The 14,131-nt window shown below is 32.4% G+C and overlaps 1 protein-coding gene across 1 annotated transcript in view; it reads right to left on the reverse strand.

The window, feature by feature from the left end:
- Positions 1 to 401: 401 nt before the first annotated feature.
- Positions 402 to 14,131, reverse strand: part of LOC142235935 (uncharacterized) — a 40,163-nt gene continuing 26,433 nt past the window's right edge. Inside the window, exon 3 of the mRNA XM_075307184.1 lies at positions 402 to 2,935. Coding sequence (XP_075163299.1) covers positions 444 to 2,935 — 2,492 coding nt within the window. The 3' untranslated portion in view covers positions 402 to 443. The remainder of the gene's footprint in view (positions 2,936 to 14,131) is intronic.

Here is a 14,131-nt window from a genome sequence, read left to right on the forward strand (position 1 = left end):
TTCAATTCAGTAGTTTTTTTTTAGATTGCAGCACATGAGTTTCTTCGCATTTCCATAGCATTTTGCCACAAACTTAGAAATAAATGAATTGTACCGCAATGTGATTATATATGTTTACATTTTCTTCTCCAAAATCATATGATTTGCAGACTTTCAATTTTCGGCAAGCGATTTCGAAAAATTTTGTTTCACGGGAAACCAAGAACAATCAAAAAATTTTTGGGGGAAATCAAAGTGGAAGGTGAAATCGATTTGAAGGGAAATCCAGAACATACCCGAACAATTCACGCCATAGGTCTACTTATAGAGATCGAATTTGTTAGTCCATGGTGGTCAAGATGCCCATGCCTATGAAAATGGATAAATCTTCCTTCCCCTCCCCCCAATTGAAAAACCATTCATCATTCCTCACCATTTTCATTATCTCACCTCTCTTATACACTTTACAAATACCCATGACCAGCCACTTCAGCCGGTATATAACCCTGACGACCATCACGTGTCTTAACATAGAACCATTGTCGGTGATCTTTGGTCTCACGGCACTCACATAACGTAACAATATCACCTTTTTGCAGTGTCAAACCATCGGCCGTTGTATAATCGATGGTTATGGCCACCAGTGTCTGTCGTTGACCACAATGGGCTGAAGAGCGGCGTATTGCATTCAATATGGAACGTGGAGCCACAGTGGTTGTGGTCTGGCCCATCATTGTTGTATTGATAGGATGATGTAAAGATAATGCCGTTGCTGTTGCGGTTGTTGTTGTCGTTGATGGCGATGATTGGTGATGATGATGCGGATGATGGAGATTTGTTGACGTTTGATGTTGTTGTCTGTGATTGGCGGTGGTGCTGGTGGTGGTTTGTTGCTGCACCAATGGTTGATGATGTCCATAGGTGCTTATGTTTATTGTTCCATTCTTGAGTCTGGTGCAATTATTAACCACAGCAGTGGCTGAGGCAGACACTGTCGCTGTTGCTGACTGTGTCATTTTCATATCTTTGGGATGTAAATGTTGGCCATTGTGGCCATTGGTGATGAAGGTTCGAGTGATGTAGGTCTTTTGTGCCGGCACATGATGGATATGGTGTTTCTGCATGGATTTCTGTTGCTGGTGCTGCTGCTGCTGTAGGGTCACATACTCATCATTCAGCTGGGCCGTGGTAGCCTTACTGGATGAGGTTACCGATGCTGCTGAGGAATTTTGCCTTATGATCTTCAATTGGGCATAGGAAGTCTTCTCGGAGAGTTTGGGTTGTGAGGCTGCTCTCAAATAGAGTTGATCCACTTGTTGCTCTCCATAGATCGAGGAGGTATTGCCATTAAGACAATCGGTGTTGTCGGTATTCATGGAAATCACTGTGACCGTATCGGTAGTGTCTGTGGTTGGATTTTTCTGATGAGGTGTTCGGGCCCCTTCACTACGACTACGCACTCCCACCCTCAAATGGATTTCCTTTTCGGAATCGGTCATATTTCCACATGGTTTGGGAAAAACATCACCTATGGTCTCCCAACAGGCCTTGGTCTTCGAGTTCGAAGCTGAAGTCTCCGGTTTGCCACCAGCACCTTCTTTCCTAGCCTCGGCCGGTAATATGCCCAGAGGAAGACAGGTGGTGTAATTCACATAACCCTCCTCGGCATGAGGTGTCTGGACATAGAGCCAATTTTGGTTTTTGAATACTGCATTAACCACCATGCCCAGCGGCAAAGAGATCTCAGTTTGATAACCTCCCGGTCGGGTTTGGTAGAGAATACATGAGGTAGACAAGACCATGGGAATATTGGCTGGTGTGGCCAGTGAACACTTGGTGAGAAATTCGTCAACATTCTTAATGTCATAGCCGAATTTGGGTGGGCGATTTCGGTCTCTTCGCTTGCGGTGACGATGCCTACGGGCATTACCCTCGGAGGCTGCAATTAGACTAGGTTCGGAATAGGATCCCGATTTCAGAGATGTCTTCGCCGTTGTCGCCTCTTTCTTGGCTGGGGCATGTATACTGCCATTCATCGCTTGTGTCTCTGCCCGAAATTGGGCCATCTTTGCCGCCAATTTCTTGCGTATCTCATTACGTTTCTTAACCAAGACCAAGGCTTCTGTGGATCCACCAAATCCATCTGGCAAACGTTGCGGGGTACACACAAACAGGAGATCTTTGGATGGTGGCTTTGTGGCATTCTCATCTTTATGATATTCCAATAGATTTTGATTGCTAAAGAATTTCTGAGAACCCAAAGCCGTTGAGGCATTCGTATAGCTGGTAGGTGTGGTGGCATAACCATTAAGAGGTTCCACATTCTCCGTACTGCTCTTCTTCAAACGATAACGTTTCTTCTCCACCAATGTGGTGCTAGTGGTTGTGGTGTTGCCTTGACTCTGTTTAACCTCAATGTTGTTGTGAACCACCTTCCCATTAACTTGGTTGTTGTTAGTGTTGGCCGATTTATCATTGGCGCTGTTACTCTTGTTGGAATCCTCTGATTGTTGCACTTGCTGTTGTTGTTGTTGGTGTTGTTCACGTAAAACCCATGTAAGAGATATCCTTGGCCTTCTTATGCTTAAAGTTTGACCCATTTCCTGTCTTAAGTTATTTTGTAATCTTTGGTTTTCTTCTTCGTCTTCTTTTGTTTGTCCTTTATAGTGACGGCTATTTGCTTTAGATAGATTTGTGGTTGCAGTTGTCTGTTGTCCAACTTCGGTAATCAGTCTTCGATTCGTTGCTTCATCTGGTCTATGCTGGAGTGCAGTGTGATGCTGTTGAGGTCGATGACGATAGAATCTTTGATTTGGAATTTCTTCATCATTATCACTGGACGAATCATTTTCTCCTTCGGCTGGTGTATCGGTGAAACTGCCTACTGTTGAATCGCTTGTCTGCTGTTGCAAGAGAATCAAGGAACAGGCATTCAACAAGTCGGGACAATAGGCATCTGAAAGAGAGAGAGAGAGAGAAATACATGAATATGAGAGAGAATACATGAATAGGCTAAATTACAAATCACCAAATTATTAAGGGTACACAACAAATGATAAATGCTTTCAACTTATCTCTTCTCTATTTCCTCTCTTTTATAAAGAAGAAGGCTTAGGTAGTGAAGACTAAGCTTTGCTCTGGCAAGACCTTTGCTCTTCATCAAAGATAGGCTTAGAGAATTTGAATGTAAAGAGTTGTATTAAACAGCTCTTGATCAAGAAGGCTCAACCAGCGAGTGAAAGGTTTTCAAGTACTCAAAGAGAGGATAAGAGAATTATCACCATTGATGTAACTTAGAGTTTCTCGTCAAATCAGGTTGGTTTATTAGTTTTGAGGATCCAAATTAACGAAGAGAGGTGAATAATTTTGGCTTCAAATGCTTTTCTTTCATTTATAAATTAGCTTTTGATCAAGAAGGTTTCATACCTTGCTCTGGAAAGGCCTGCATGTTATACTAATTTTAATAGATATAAAATTTTGATAAGAATAGATATACAATTTTGACAACATTTTCTATAGAAATAAAATTTTGAGAAAATTTTCGCGAGAAATACAATTTTGACAATTTTTTTTTGGAGAAATAAAATTTTGGTAAAATTTTCCACAGAAATAAAATTTTGATAAAATTTTCTAAAGAACTAAAACTTGATAAAATTTTCATTAGGAATACAATTTTGAGAAAAATTTTCGATAAAAATATAATTTTGAGAAAATTTTCGATAAAAATAAAATTTTGAGAAAATTTTCGATAAAAATATAATTTTAAGAAAATTTTCTACCGAATAAAATGTTGACAAAATTTTCGATAGAAATTTTCTATAGAAATTTTGACAACACATTCTATAAAAATAAAATTTTCACAAAATTTTCCATAGAAATAAAATTTTGAAAAAAAAATTCTATAGAAATGAACTTTTGACATTTTCCATAGAAATAAAATTTTGACAAAATTTTCTATACAAATAAAATTGTGACAATATTTTCTATAGAAAGAAAGAAATAAAACTAGATAAAATTTTCAATAAGAATAAAATTTTGAGAAAACTTTTCGATAAAAATATAATTTTGAGAACATTTTCGATAAAAATAAAATTTTGAGACAATTTTCGATAAAAATAAAATTTTGATAAAATTTTCTATCGAAAAAAATTTTGACAACATTTTCGACAGAAATAAAATTTTGACAACACATTCTAGAAATAAAATTTTCCATAGAAATAAAATTTTGAAAAAAATTTATATAGAAATGAAATTTTGACAAAATTTTCTATAGAAATAATATTTTGACAAAATTTTCTATAGTAATACAATATTCACAAAATTTTCCATAGAAATAAAATTTTGAAAAAATTTTCTATAGAAATAAAATTTTGACAACATTTTCTATAGAAATAAAATTTTGACAAAATTTTCTACAGAAATAAAATTGTGACAACATATTCTATAGAAATAATATTTTGACAAAATTTTCTATAGTAATACAATTTTCACAAAATTTTCCATAGAAATGAAATTTTGAAAAAATTTTCTATAGGAATACAATTTTGACAACATTTTCTATAGAAATAAAATTTTGACAAAATTTTCTATAGAAATAAAATTTTCACAAAATTTTCCATAGAAATAAAATTTTGAAAAAATTTTCTATAGAAATGAAATTTTGACATTTTCTATAGAAATAAAATTTTGACAAAATTTTCTATACAATAAAATTGTGACAATATTTTCTATAGAAAGAAAGAAATAAAACTTGAAAAAATTTTCAATAAGAATAAAATTTTGAGAACATTTTCGATAAAAATAAAATTTTGAGAAAATTTTCTATCGAAAAAAATTTTTACAACATTTTCGATAGAAATTTTCTATAGAAATAGAATTTTTACAACACATTCCAGAAATAAAATTTTCACAAAATTTTCCATAGAAATAAAATTTTGAAAAAATTTCTATAGAAATGAACTTTTGACATTTTCCATAGAAATAAAATTTTCACAAAATTTTCTATACAAATAATATTGTGACAATATTTTCTATAGAAAGAAAGAAATAAAACTAGATAAAATTTTCAATAAGAATAAAATTTTGAGAAAACTTTTCGATAAAAATATAATTTTGAGAACATTTTCGATAAAAAATAAAATTTTGAGACAATTTTCGATAAAAATAAAATTTTGATAAAATTTTCTATCGAAAAAAAATTTGACAACATTTTCGATAGAAATTTTCTATAGAAATAAAATTTTGACAACACATTCTAGAAATAAAATTTTGAAAAAAATTTATATAGAAATGAAATTTTGACAAAATTTCCAATAGAAATAATATTTTGACAAAATTTTCTATAGTAATACAATTTTCACAAAATTTTCCATAGAAATAAAATTTTGACAACACATTCTATAAAAATAAAATTTTGACAACATTTTCTATAGAAATAAAATTTTGACAAAATTTTCTACAGAAATAAAATTGTGACAACATTTTCTATAGAAATAAAATTTTGACAAAATTTTCTATAGAAATAAAATTTTCACAAAATTTTCCATAGAAATAAAATTTTGAAAAAAATTTCTATAGGAATACAATTTTGACAACATTTTCTATAGAAATAAAATTTTGACAAAATTTTCTATAGAAATAAAATTTTCACAAAATTTTCCATAGAAATAAAATTTTGAAAAAAATTTCTATAGGAATACAATTTTGACAACATTTTCTATAGAAATAAAATTTTGACAAAATTTTCTATACAATAAAATTGTGACAATATTTTCTATAGAAAGAAAGAAATAAAACTTGAAAAAATTTTCAATAAGAATACAATTTTGAGAACATTTTCGATAAAAATAAAATTTTGAGAAAATTTTCGATAAAAATAAAATTTTGATAAAATTTTCTATCGAAAAAAATTTTTACAACATTTTCGATAGAAATTTTCTATAGAAATAAAATTTTTACAACACATTCCAGAAAAAAAATTTTCACAAAATTTTCCATAGAAATAAAATTTTGAAAAAAATTTCTATAGAAATGAAATTTTGACAAAATTTTCTATAGAAATAAAATTTTGACAAAATTTTCTATAGAAATACAATTTTCACAAAACTTTCTATAGAAATAAAATTTTTAAAAAATTTTCTATAGAAATAAAATTTTTAAAAAATTTTCTATAGAAATAAAATTGTTACAAAATTTTCTACAGAAATAAACTTGTGACAACATTTTCTATAGAAATAAAATTTTGACAAACTTTTCTATAGAAATAAAACTTTGAAAAAATTTTCTATAGAAATAAAATGTTAACAAAATTTTCTATAGAAATAAAATGTTGACAAAATTTTCTATAGAAATAAGATTTTCACAAAATTTTCTATGGAAATAAAATTTTAACAAAAAAAAAAACAAAACGACTGAACAAAAACAATGGAAACAGGCAGCATACGGCCATCGAATGTCATTGCATGGCATTCAATCTCCAGTAAATCAGTTGCCGACGGCAACATACTGGAGTGGTGTAATTGGAAGGTGAAAATGTTTTCTACTGCATTTCTTTTTTTGGACATGTTGGATTGGCTTAAGCTCGTTCTTTGCAATATAAGAATGACTTACCAACATAGTCTAATAATTGAGATCAGTAGATCGTCCAATAAAGGGAACTGTTGAGGATGTGGAAATCCGAAACAGCTGTCTTCCCAACCATTTTGGACAACATTTTCACGTTTCCATACACCATAAAAATAAACGGTAATGATAGGCTAATAAATAATGCCATTATATCATTACATGTACTACGGTACACTATGTGTACTTCGTACAGACAATCAGTCTAAATGCGCATCACAGATGATATATGCATTTAATTTTCTATAGAAATAAAATTTTGACAAAATTTTCTATAGAAATACAATTTTGACAAAATTTTCTATAGAAATATAATTTTGACAAAATTTTCTATAGAAATACAATTTTGACAAAAGATCATAATGTAAAATAAATATACAAAAACTGACTTTTTTTATTTTATTAATATTATTTGTTATTCTATTAAAAACTTTACAATTATGTTAAGGCCTCAGCGCCTTAGGCATTTTTGAGGCAAGTTGGCAAATATGTGACAAAGATAAATGTTTTTAATATATTATAATTTTAAAAATATAAGTACGAAATTAAAAAAATCAAAAAGAAAGAGAAAAAAATAATAAAATGAAATTACAAAAATTAATCCATACCATACCATAAATTTTGAATGTAATTTCAAGCAAATATTTCTTAAGTTTGGTCTTAAACAGCGATATATTAGATGCATGCTTCAAATCATGGGGTAATGCATTAAATAGGGAAGTACCAATGAACTCAATTCTCTGTTTGGTAATTTCCAATCTACACCTCACTACCCTTAAAGATGTTTTGTTTCTAGTGTTAAAAGCAGATTGATTCCTGGAAAATTTTAACGTAGAATAGCCGATATTTTTCTCAGTCTTATAAATATATAGCAACAACTGATATCTATACAAACCATGTACAGGCAAAATATTTTTAGAAATTTCCGCGTATAGTGGTATCGTTGAAAACCTCATGGGCAAGTTAAAGACGGCCTTGAGGGCTTTATTCTGAATGCGTTGTAAGGAACGTAGAGCTGAGGTATTCTTCCATGCAAAAATGACTGCCAAATAACCAAGATGACTCTGCACCAATGACTGATATAGCATCATCTTAGTTTTGGAGTCCAAAAGGTACCTCATCTTAAAAAGAATTCCTAACGCTGGAGCTACTTTGTTCTTCAGACTAGATATATGAGAGTCCCAAGATAAATTATGCTGAAGTAATATACCTAAATATTTCACTTCCTTGACTTCGTTAACTACAACACCATTGATGGATATTGAAAACTCACTAACAGCTTGGTTCGAAGTCGGTCTAAAACGCACCAACTTCTACAATATACGAATAAAACATCGAAGAAAAAACATTTTGGTCATAATAACACCAAAAATTTGTTCAAAACAAACATTTTTATACCATCCACCATAGGATGGGGGTATATTAACTTTGTCATTCCGTTTGTAACACATCGAAATATTGCTCTAAGACCCCATAAAGTATATATATTCTGGGTCGTGGTGAAATTTTGAGTCGATCTAAGCATGTCCGTCCGTCTGGGCCATATCGGTCCACTTTTACGTATAGCCCCCATTTTGGGTCGTGGTGAAATTTTGAGTCGATCTAAGCATGTCCGTCCGTCTGTTGAAATCAAGCTAACTTCCGAACGAAACAAGCTATCGAAACTTGGCACAAGTAGTTGTTATTGATGAAGGTCGGATGGTATTGCAAATGGGCCATATCGGTCCACTTTTACGTATAGCCCCCATATAAATGGACCCCTAAATTTGGCTTGCCGATCCTCTAAGAGAATCACATTTCATCCGATCCGGCTGAAATTTGGTACATTGTGTTAGTATATGGTTTCTAACAAACATGCAAAAATTGGTTCACATCGGTTCATAATTATATATAGCCCCCATATAAACCGATCCCCAGATTTGGCTTGCGGAGTCTCTAAGAGAAGCAAATTTCATCCAATCCGGTTGAAATTTGGAACATGGTGTTGGTATATGGTCTCTATAAAACTTGTTAAAATTGGTCCACAACGGTCTATAATTGTATATAGCCCCCATATAAACCGATCCCAGAGAAGAGAAACAAATTTCATCCAATTCGCCTGAAATTTGGTACGTGATGTTGGTATATCGTCTCTAACAAACATGCAAAAAGTGGTTCACATCGGTCCATAATTATATATAGCCCCCATATAAACCGATCCCCAGATTTGGCTTGCGGAGTCTCTAAGAGAAGCAAATTTCATCCAATCCGGTTGAAATTTAGAACATGGTGTTAGTATATGATCTCTAACAACCGTGCCAGAATTGGTCCACATCGGTTCACAATTATATATAGCCCCCATATAAACCGATCCCCAGATTTGCCTTGCCGAGCCTCAAAGAGAAGAAAATTTCATCCGATCCGGCTGAAATTTGGTACATGATGTTGGTATATGGTCTCTAACAACCATGCAAAAATTGGTCCACATCGGTCCATAATTATATATAGCGCCCATATAAACCGATCCCCAGATTTGGGTTGCGGAGCCTCAAAGAGAAGCAAATTTCATCCGATCCGCCTGAAATTTGGTACATGATATTGGTATATGGTCTCTAACAACCATGCAAAAATTGGTCCACATCCGTTCATAATTATATATAGCCCCCATATAAACCGATCCCCAGATTTGGCTTGCGAAGTCTCCAAGAGTAGCAAATTTCATCCAATCCGGTTGTAATTTGGAACATGGTGTTAGTATATGATCTTTAACAACTGTGCCAGAATTGGTCCACATCGGTTCACTATTATATATAGCCCCATATAAACAGTTCTCCAAATTTGACCTCCGGAGCCTGTTGGAGGAGCAAAATTCATCCGATCCCGTTCAAATTTGGAACGTCGTGTTAGTATATGGCCGCTAATAACCATACCAAAATTGGTCCATATCGGTCTATAGTTATATATAGCCGATCTCCAATCACACAAAAATTGGTCCATATCAGTTCATAATCATGGTTGCCACTCGAGCCACAAATAATTTACTAAAATTTTATTTCTATAGAAAATTTTGTCAAAACTTTATTTCTATAGAAAATTTAGTCAAAATTTTATTTCTATAGAAAATTTTGTTAAAATTTTATTTGTATAGAAAATTTTGTCAAAATTTTATTTTTATATAAAATTTTTTCAAACTGAATTATATACATATTTAATCGATCTTTTTATACCCTCCATTATAGGATGGGGCAGCGTTGCCAATTTAGCTTTTTTCCCGCTAGATTTGGCTTTTTTTGAAGACGTTTAGCGGAGAAAAAATGTATTTAGCTTTTAGCTTTTTTTCTGGCTTTTTTTTTCATGACCCTTTTAGCTATTTTTGGCTTTTTTTATTTTCGACATGTTCCTATAGAAATATGGATAAAACTTCGTTTTTTGTCTAAGTCTTGCTGCCAGAATAAGGTTTTCCACATATTTCAAAGCTCAATTGAAGCCTTAATAATTATTCCAGCCATTATGCGGGCATTTTTGCAGCAAATACACCTTCTTGTAAAGTTTTTTCCTCGTTATCGTAAACTTTAAATCTACTATTACCATACAAATTGCTTATATAAACTGTCAGTAAATTATTAGGAATAATAGCATTTGGCTCGTTTATCCTTTTTATGTTATTATAATACGGATTCTAAAGTTATTATGATATTACTAAATTAAAATAGTAGATGTGAATTGCTTTGTACACTGTCTGTAAACTGCTTTGTTCATGTCTTTAAAATACGGACGCGAATTTTGGTTATAATAGCATTTGTGTATTTCTCTTATATAAACTGTTTTCATTGTCCATAAGCCGATAAAATTGTTTTGTCCTTATAGTTAAGTGATTCAACTTAAAAATGGGTATCCTTTCATGAAAGAAGGCTAGGGTCAATTCTACAAAATTCTTAAAATTAATTAAATAGTCTTTAAATTTGTGGAGTTTTTGTATGTTGACCACAAACCAAAATAGCGTTCAAAAATAGAAGAGGTTTTTCATTTTATTTTGAAAACGTATACACAGAATAATTTCTACTTAAAGTCGAGTCGGAATTTGGAAATTTAAGTTGTCGTTAGCACGTTTTTAAAGCACTGTGATAGCTCATGAAGAAAAAGCTGAAAAAAAACGAATAAATTCAAATTTGACTCGGAATCAATACCAAAATCATTAGTGTACAAAATATTTGGAACCGAACATAGAAATAATTAAAGAAATAAAGTTTTGAATGTGGTATTATTTTTTAACATCAAAAAAAAAAAAAAAATGCAATAAAAAAAATCGTAGTGATAGGATCAAAACAAATCTGCTATTTATTAATGGAATGGATTTACATTTACGAAAATTGGACAACAATAGGTTTGTATGGGAAGTTTTCCAATAAAAGTTATTCAGTATAAACTTGCAAGACAGAATGGGTTTTATTCTCTTAATAATATTAGGAGAAGTGTACACGTTCACGAATTTATCATTAATTCAGTTAAAACGAAATATATTGATATTTCTAATGCAGTTCTATGAGACATTGGACTTGTTGATGATTAACCAGCTGATAATTGCAAGTTTACTGGGAAAAAAGTTTTTACTAGGAAATATAAATGAAGGAATTCCAGTAAAAATTTGTGATAGTAATCAAAATGTATCGAGTACGCACACAGAGCTAATATGACTTAGATTTTCCTACAGTCTCACAGAAATAGAAGTAAAATGAATACAATTAAAATAATATGCATTTTTAGATGAAATAAAGCCTTTAAGTTTCGAACGAACTTTGAAAACAACGATCCACTTCGCCATCTTTGTAAAGAATTCAATAAATTTTATTATTATCTTGATTTGTCAGAAGAGAAATACAATGTAAAGAAAAAGATAACATTATTATTAAATACTTGATATATTAACAAACGATATGTATATAATGTAATATATTACTGTTAGTCTGTAAGGGTTTAATCCATAGATGAAAATAATAATAAAACAAGTATATACGGCTGTAAGTTCGGCCAGGCCGAATCTTATGTACCCTCCACCATGGATTGCGTAGGAACTTATACTAAAGGCTGTCATCCACAATCGAATTACTTGGGTTGCGATAACACTTGCCTATGGCAAGGTATCGTAAAACTTTTTAACACTGTCTTCTAAATTGTAAGTTAGCCCATACGGGGTATATATTAAACAAAAAAAGGCCGATTAAATACGTATATAATCTAGTTTGACAAAATTTTCTATAGAAATAAAATTTTGACAAAATTTTCTATAGAAATGAAACCTTGACAAAATTTTCTATAGAAATAAAATTTTGACAAAATTTTCTATAGAAATAAAAATTTGACAAAATTTTCTATAGAAATAAAATGTTGACAAAATTTTGTGTAGAAATAAAATTTTGACAAAGTTTTGTATAGAAATAAAATGTTGACAAAATTTTCTACAGAAATAAATTTTTTACAAAATTTTCTATAGAAATAAAATTTTGACAAACATTTCTATAGAAATAAACTTTTGACAAAACTTTCTATAGAAATGAAATTTTAACAAAACTTTCTATAGTAATAAAATTTGACAAAATTTTCTATAGATATAGTGTTTTGATAGATTACAAAATTTTCTATAGAAATAAAATTTTGACAAAATTTTCTATGGAAATAAAATTTTGACAAACATTTGTATAGAAATAAACTTTTGACAAAACTTTCTATAGAAATGAAATTTTGACAAAACATTCTATAGTAATAAAATTTGACAAAATTTTCTATGGAAATAAAGTTTTGGTAGATTATTTTTGGCGATATGGACCAATTTTTTTGTAATAAGCCATCGGCTATATATAACTAAAGACCGATATGGACCAATTTTTACATGGCTGTTAGAGGCCATATATTGACAAAATGTACCAAATTTCAACCGTATCGGATGACTTTTGCTCCTCCAAGAGGTTCCGGACGTCAAATCTGGGGACGGTTTATATGGAACTATATATAATTATGGACCGATATGGACCAATTTTTGCATGGTTATTAGAGGCCGTAAATTAACATCAGGTACCAAATTTCAACCGGATCGGATGAATTTTGCCCCTCCAAGAGGCTCCGGAGGTCAAATCTGGGGATCGATTTATATGGGGGCTATATATAATCATGGACCGATATGGACCAATTTTTGCATGGTTGTTTAAAACCGTATACTAAGACCACGTACTAAATTTCAACCGGATAGGATGAATTTTGCTCCTCCAAGAGGCTCCGGTGGTCAAATCTGGGGATCGGTTTATATGGGGGCTATATATAATTATGGACCGATATGGACCAATTTTTGCATGGTTGTTAGAGGCCGTATACTAACATCAGGTACCAAATTTCAACCGGATCGGATGAATTTTGCTCCTCCAAGAGGCTCCGGTGGTCAAATCTGGGGATCGGTTTATATGGGGGCTATATATAATTATGGACCGATATGGACCAATTTTTGCATGGTTGTTAGAGACCATATACTAACATCAGGTACCAAATTTCAATCGGATCGGATGAATTTTGCCCCTCCAAGAGGCTCCGGAGGTCAAATCTGGGGATCGGTTTATATGGGGGCTATATATAATTATGGACCGATATGGACCAATTTTTGCATGGTTGTTAGAGACCGTATACTAAGACCACGTACCAAATTTCAACCGGATCGGATGAATTTTGCTGCTCCGGGAGGCTCCCCAAGCCAAATTTGGGGATCGGTTTATATGGGGGCTATACGTAAACGTGGTCCGATATGGCCCATTTTCAATACCATCCGACCTACATCAATAACAACTACTTGTGCCAAGTTTCAAGTCGATAGCTTGTTTCGTTCGGAAGTTAGCGTGATTTCCACGGACGGACGGACAGCCGGACAGACGGACAGACGGACGGACATGCTTAGATCGACTCAGAATTTCACCACGACCCAGAATATATATACTTTATGGGGTCTTAGAGCCATATTTCGATGTGTTACAAACGGAATGACAAAGTTAATATACCCCCATCCTATGGTGGAGGGTATAAAAAAAAAAAGTTTGTTAAATTTCAATCAAAAATGTGACTTTTGATACAAAAAAAATTTAGCTTTTTTCTAGCTATTTTTTAACATTTTTTAGCTTTTTTTGGCTAGTTTTTTGGACAAATCTAGCGGTTTTTTGTGAAACAATTCTGGCAACGCTGGGATGGGGGTATATTAACTTTGTCATTCCGTTTGTAACACATCGAAATATTGCTCTAAGACCCCATAAAGTATATATATTCTGGGTCGTGGTGAAATTCTGAGTCGATCTAAGCATGTCCGTCCGTCCGTCTGTTGAAATCACGCTAACTTCCGAACGAAACAAGCTATCGACTTGAAACTTGGCACAAGTAGTTGTTATCAATGTAGGTCGGATGGTATTGAAAATGGGCCATATCGGTCCACTTTTACGTATAGCCCCCATATAAAGGGACCCTCAGATTTGGCTTGTGGAGCCTCTAACAGAAGCATATTTCATCCGATCCGGCTGAAATT

Source organism: Haematobia irritans, chromosome 4 (genome assembly GCF_050003625.1).
Source record: "Haematobia irritans isolate KBUSLIRL chromosome 4, ASM5000362v1, whole genome shotgun sequence".
NCBI lineage: Eukaryota > Metazoa > Arthropoda > Insecta > Diptera > Muscidae > Haematobia > Haematobia irritans.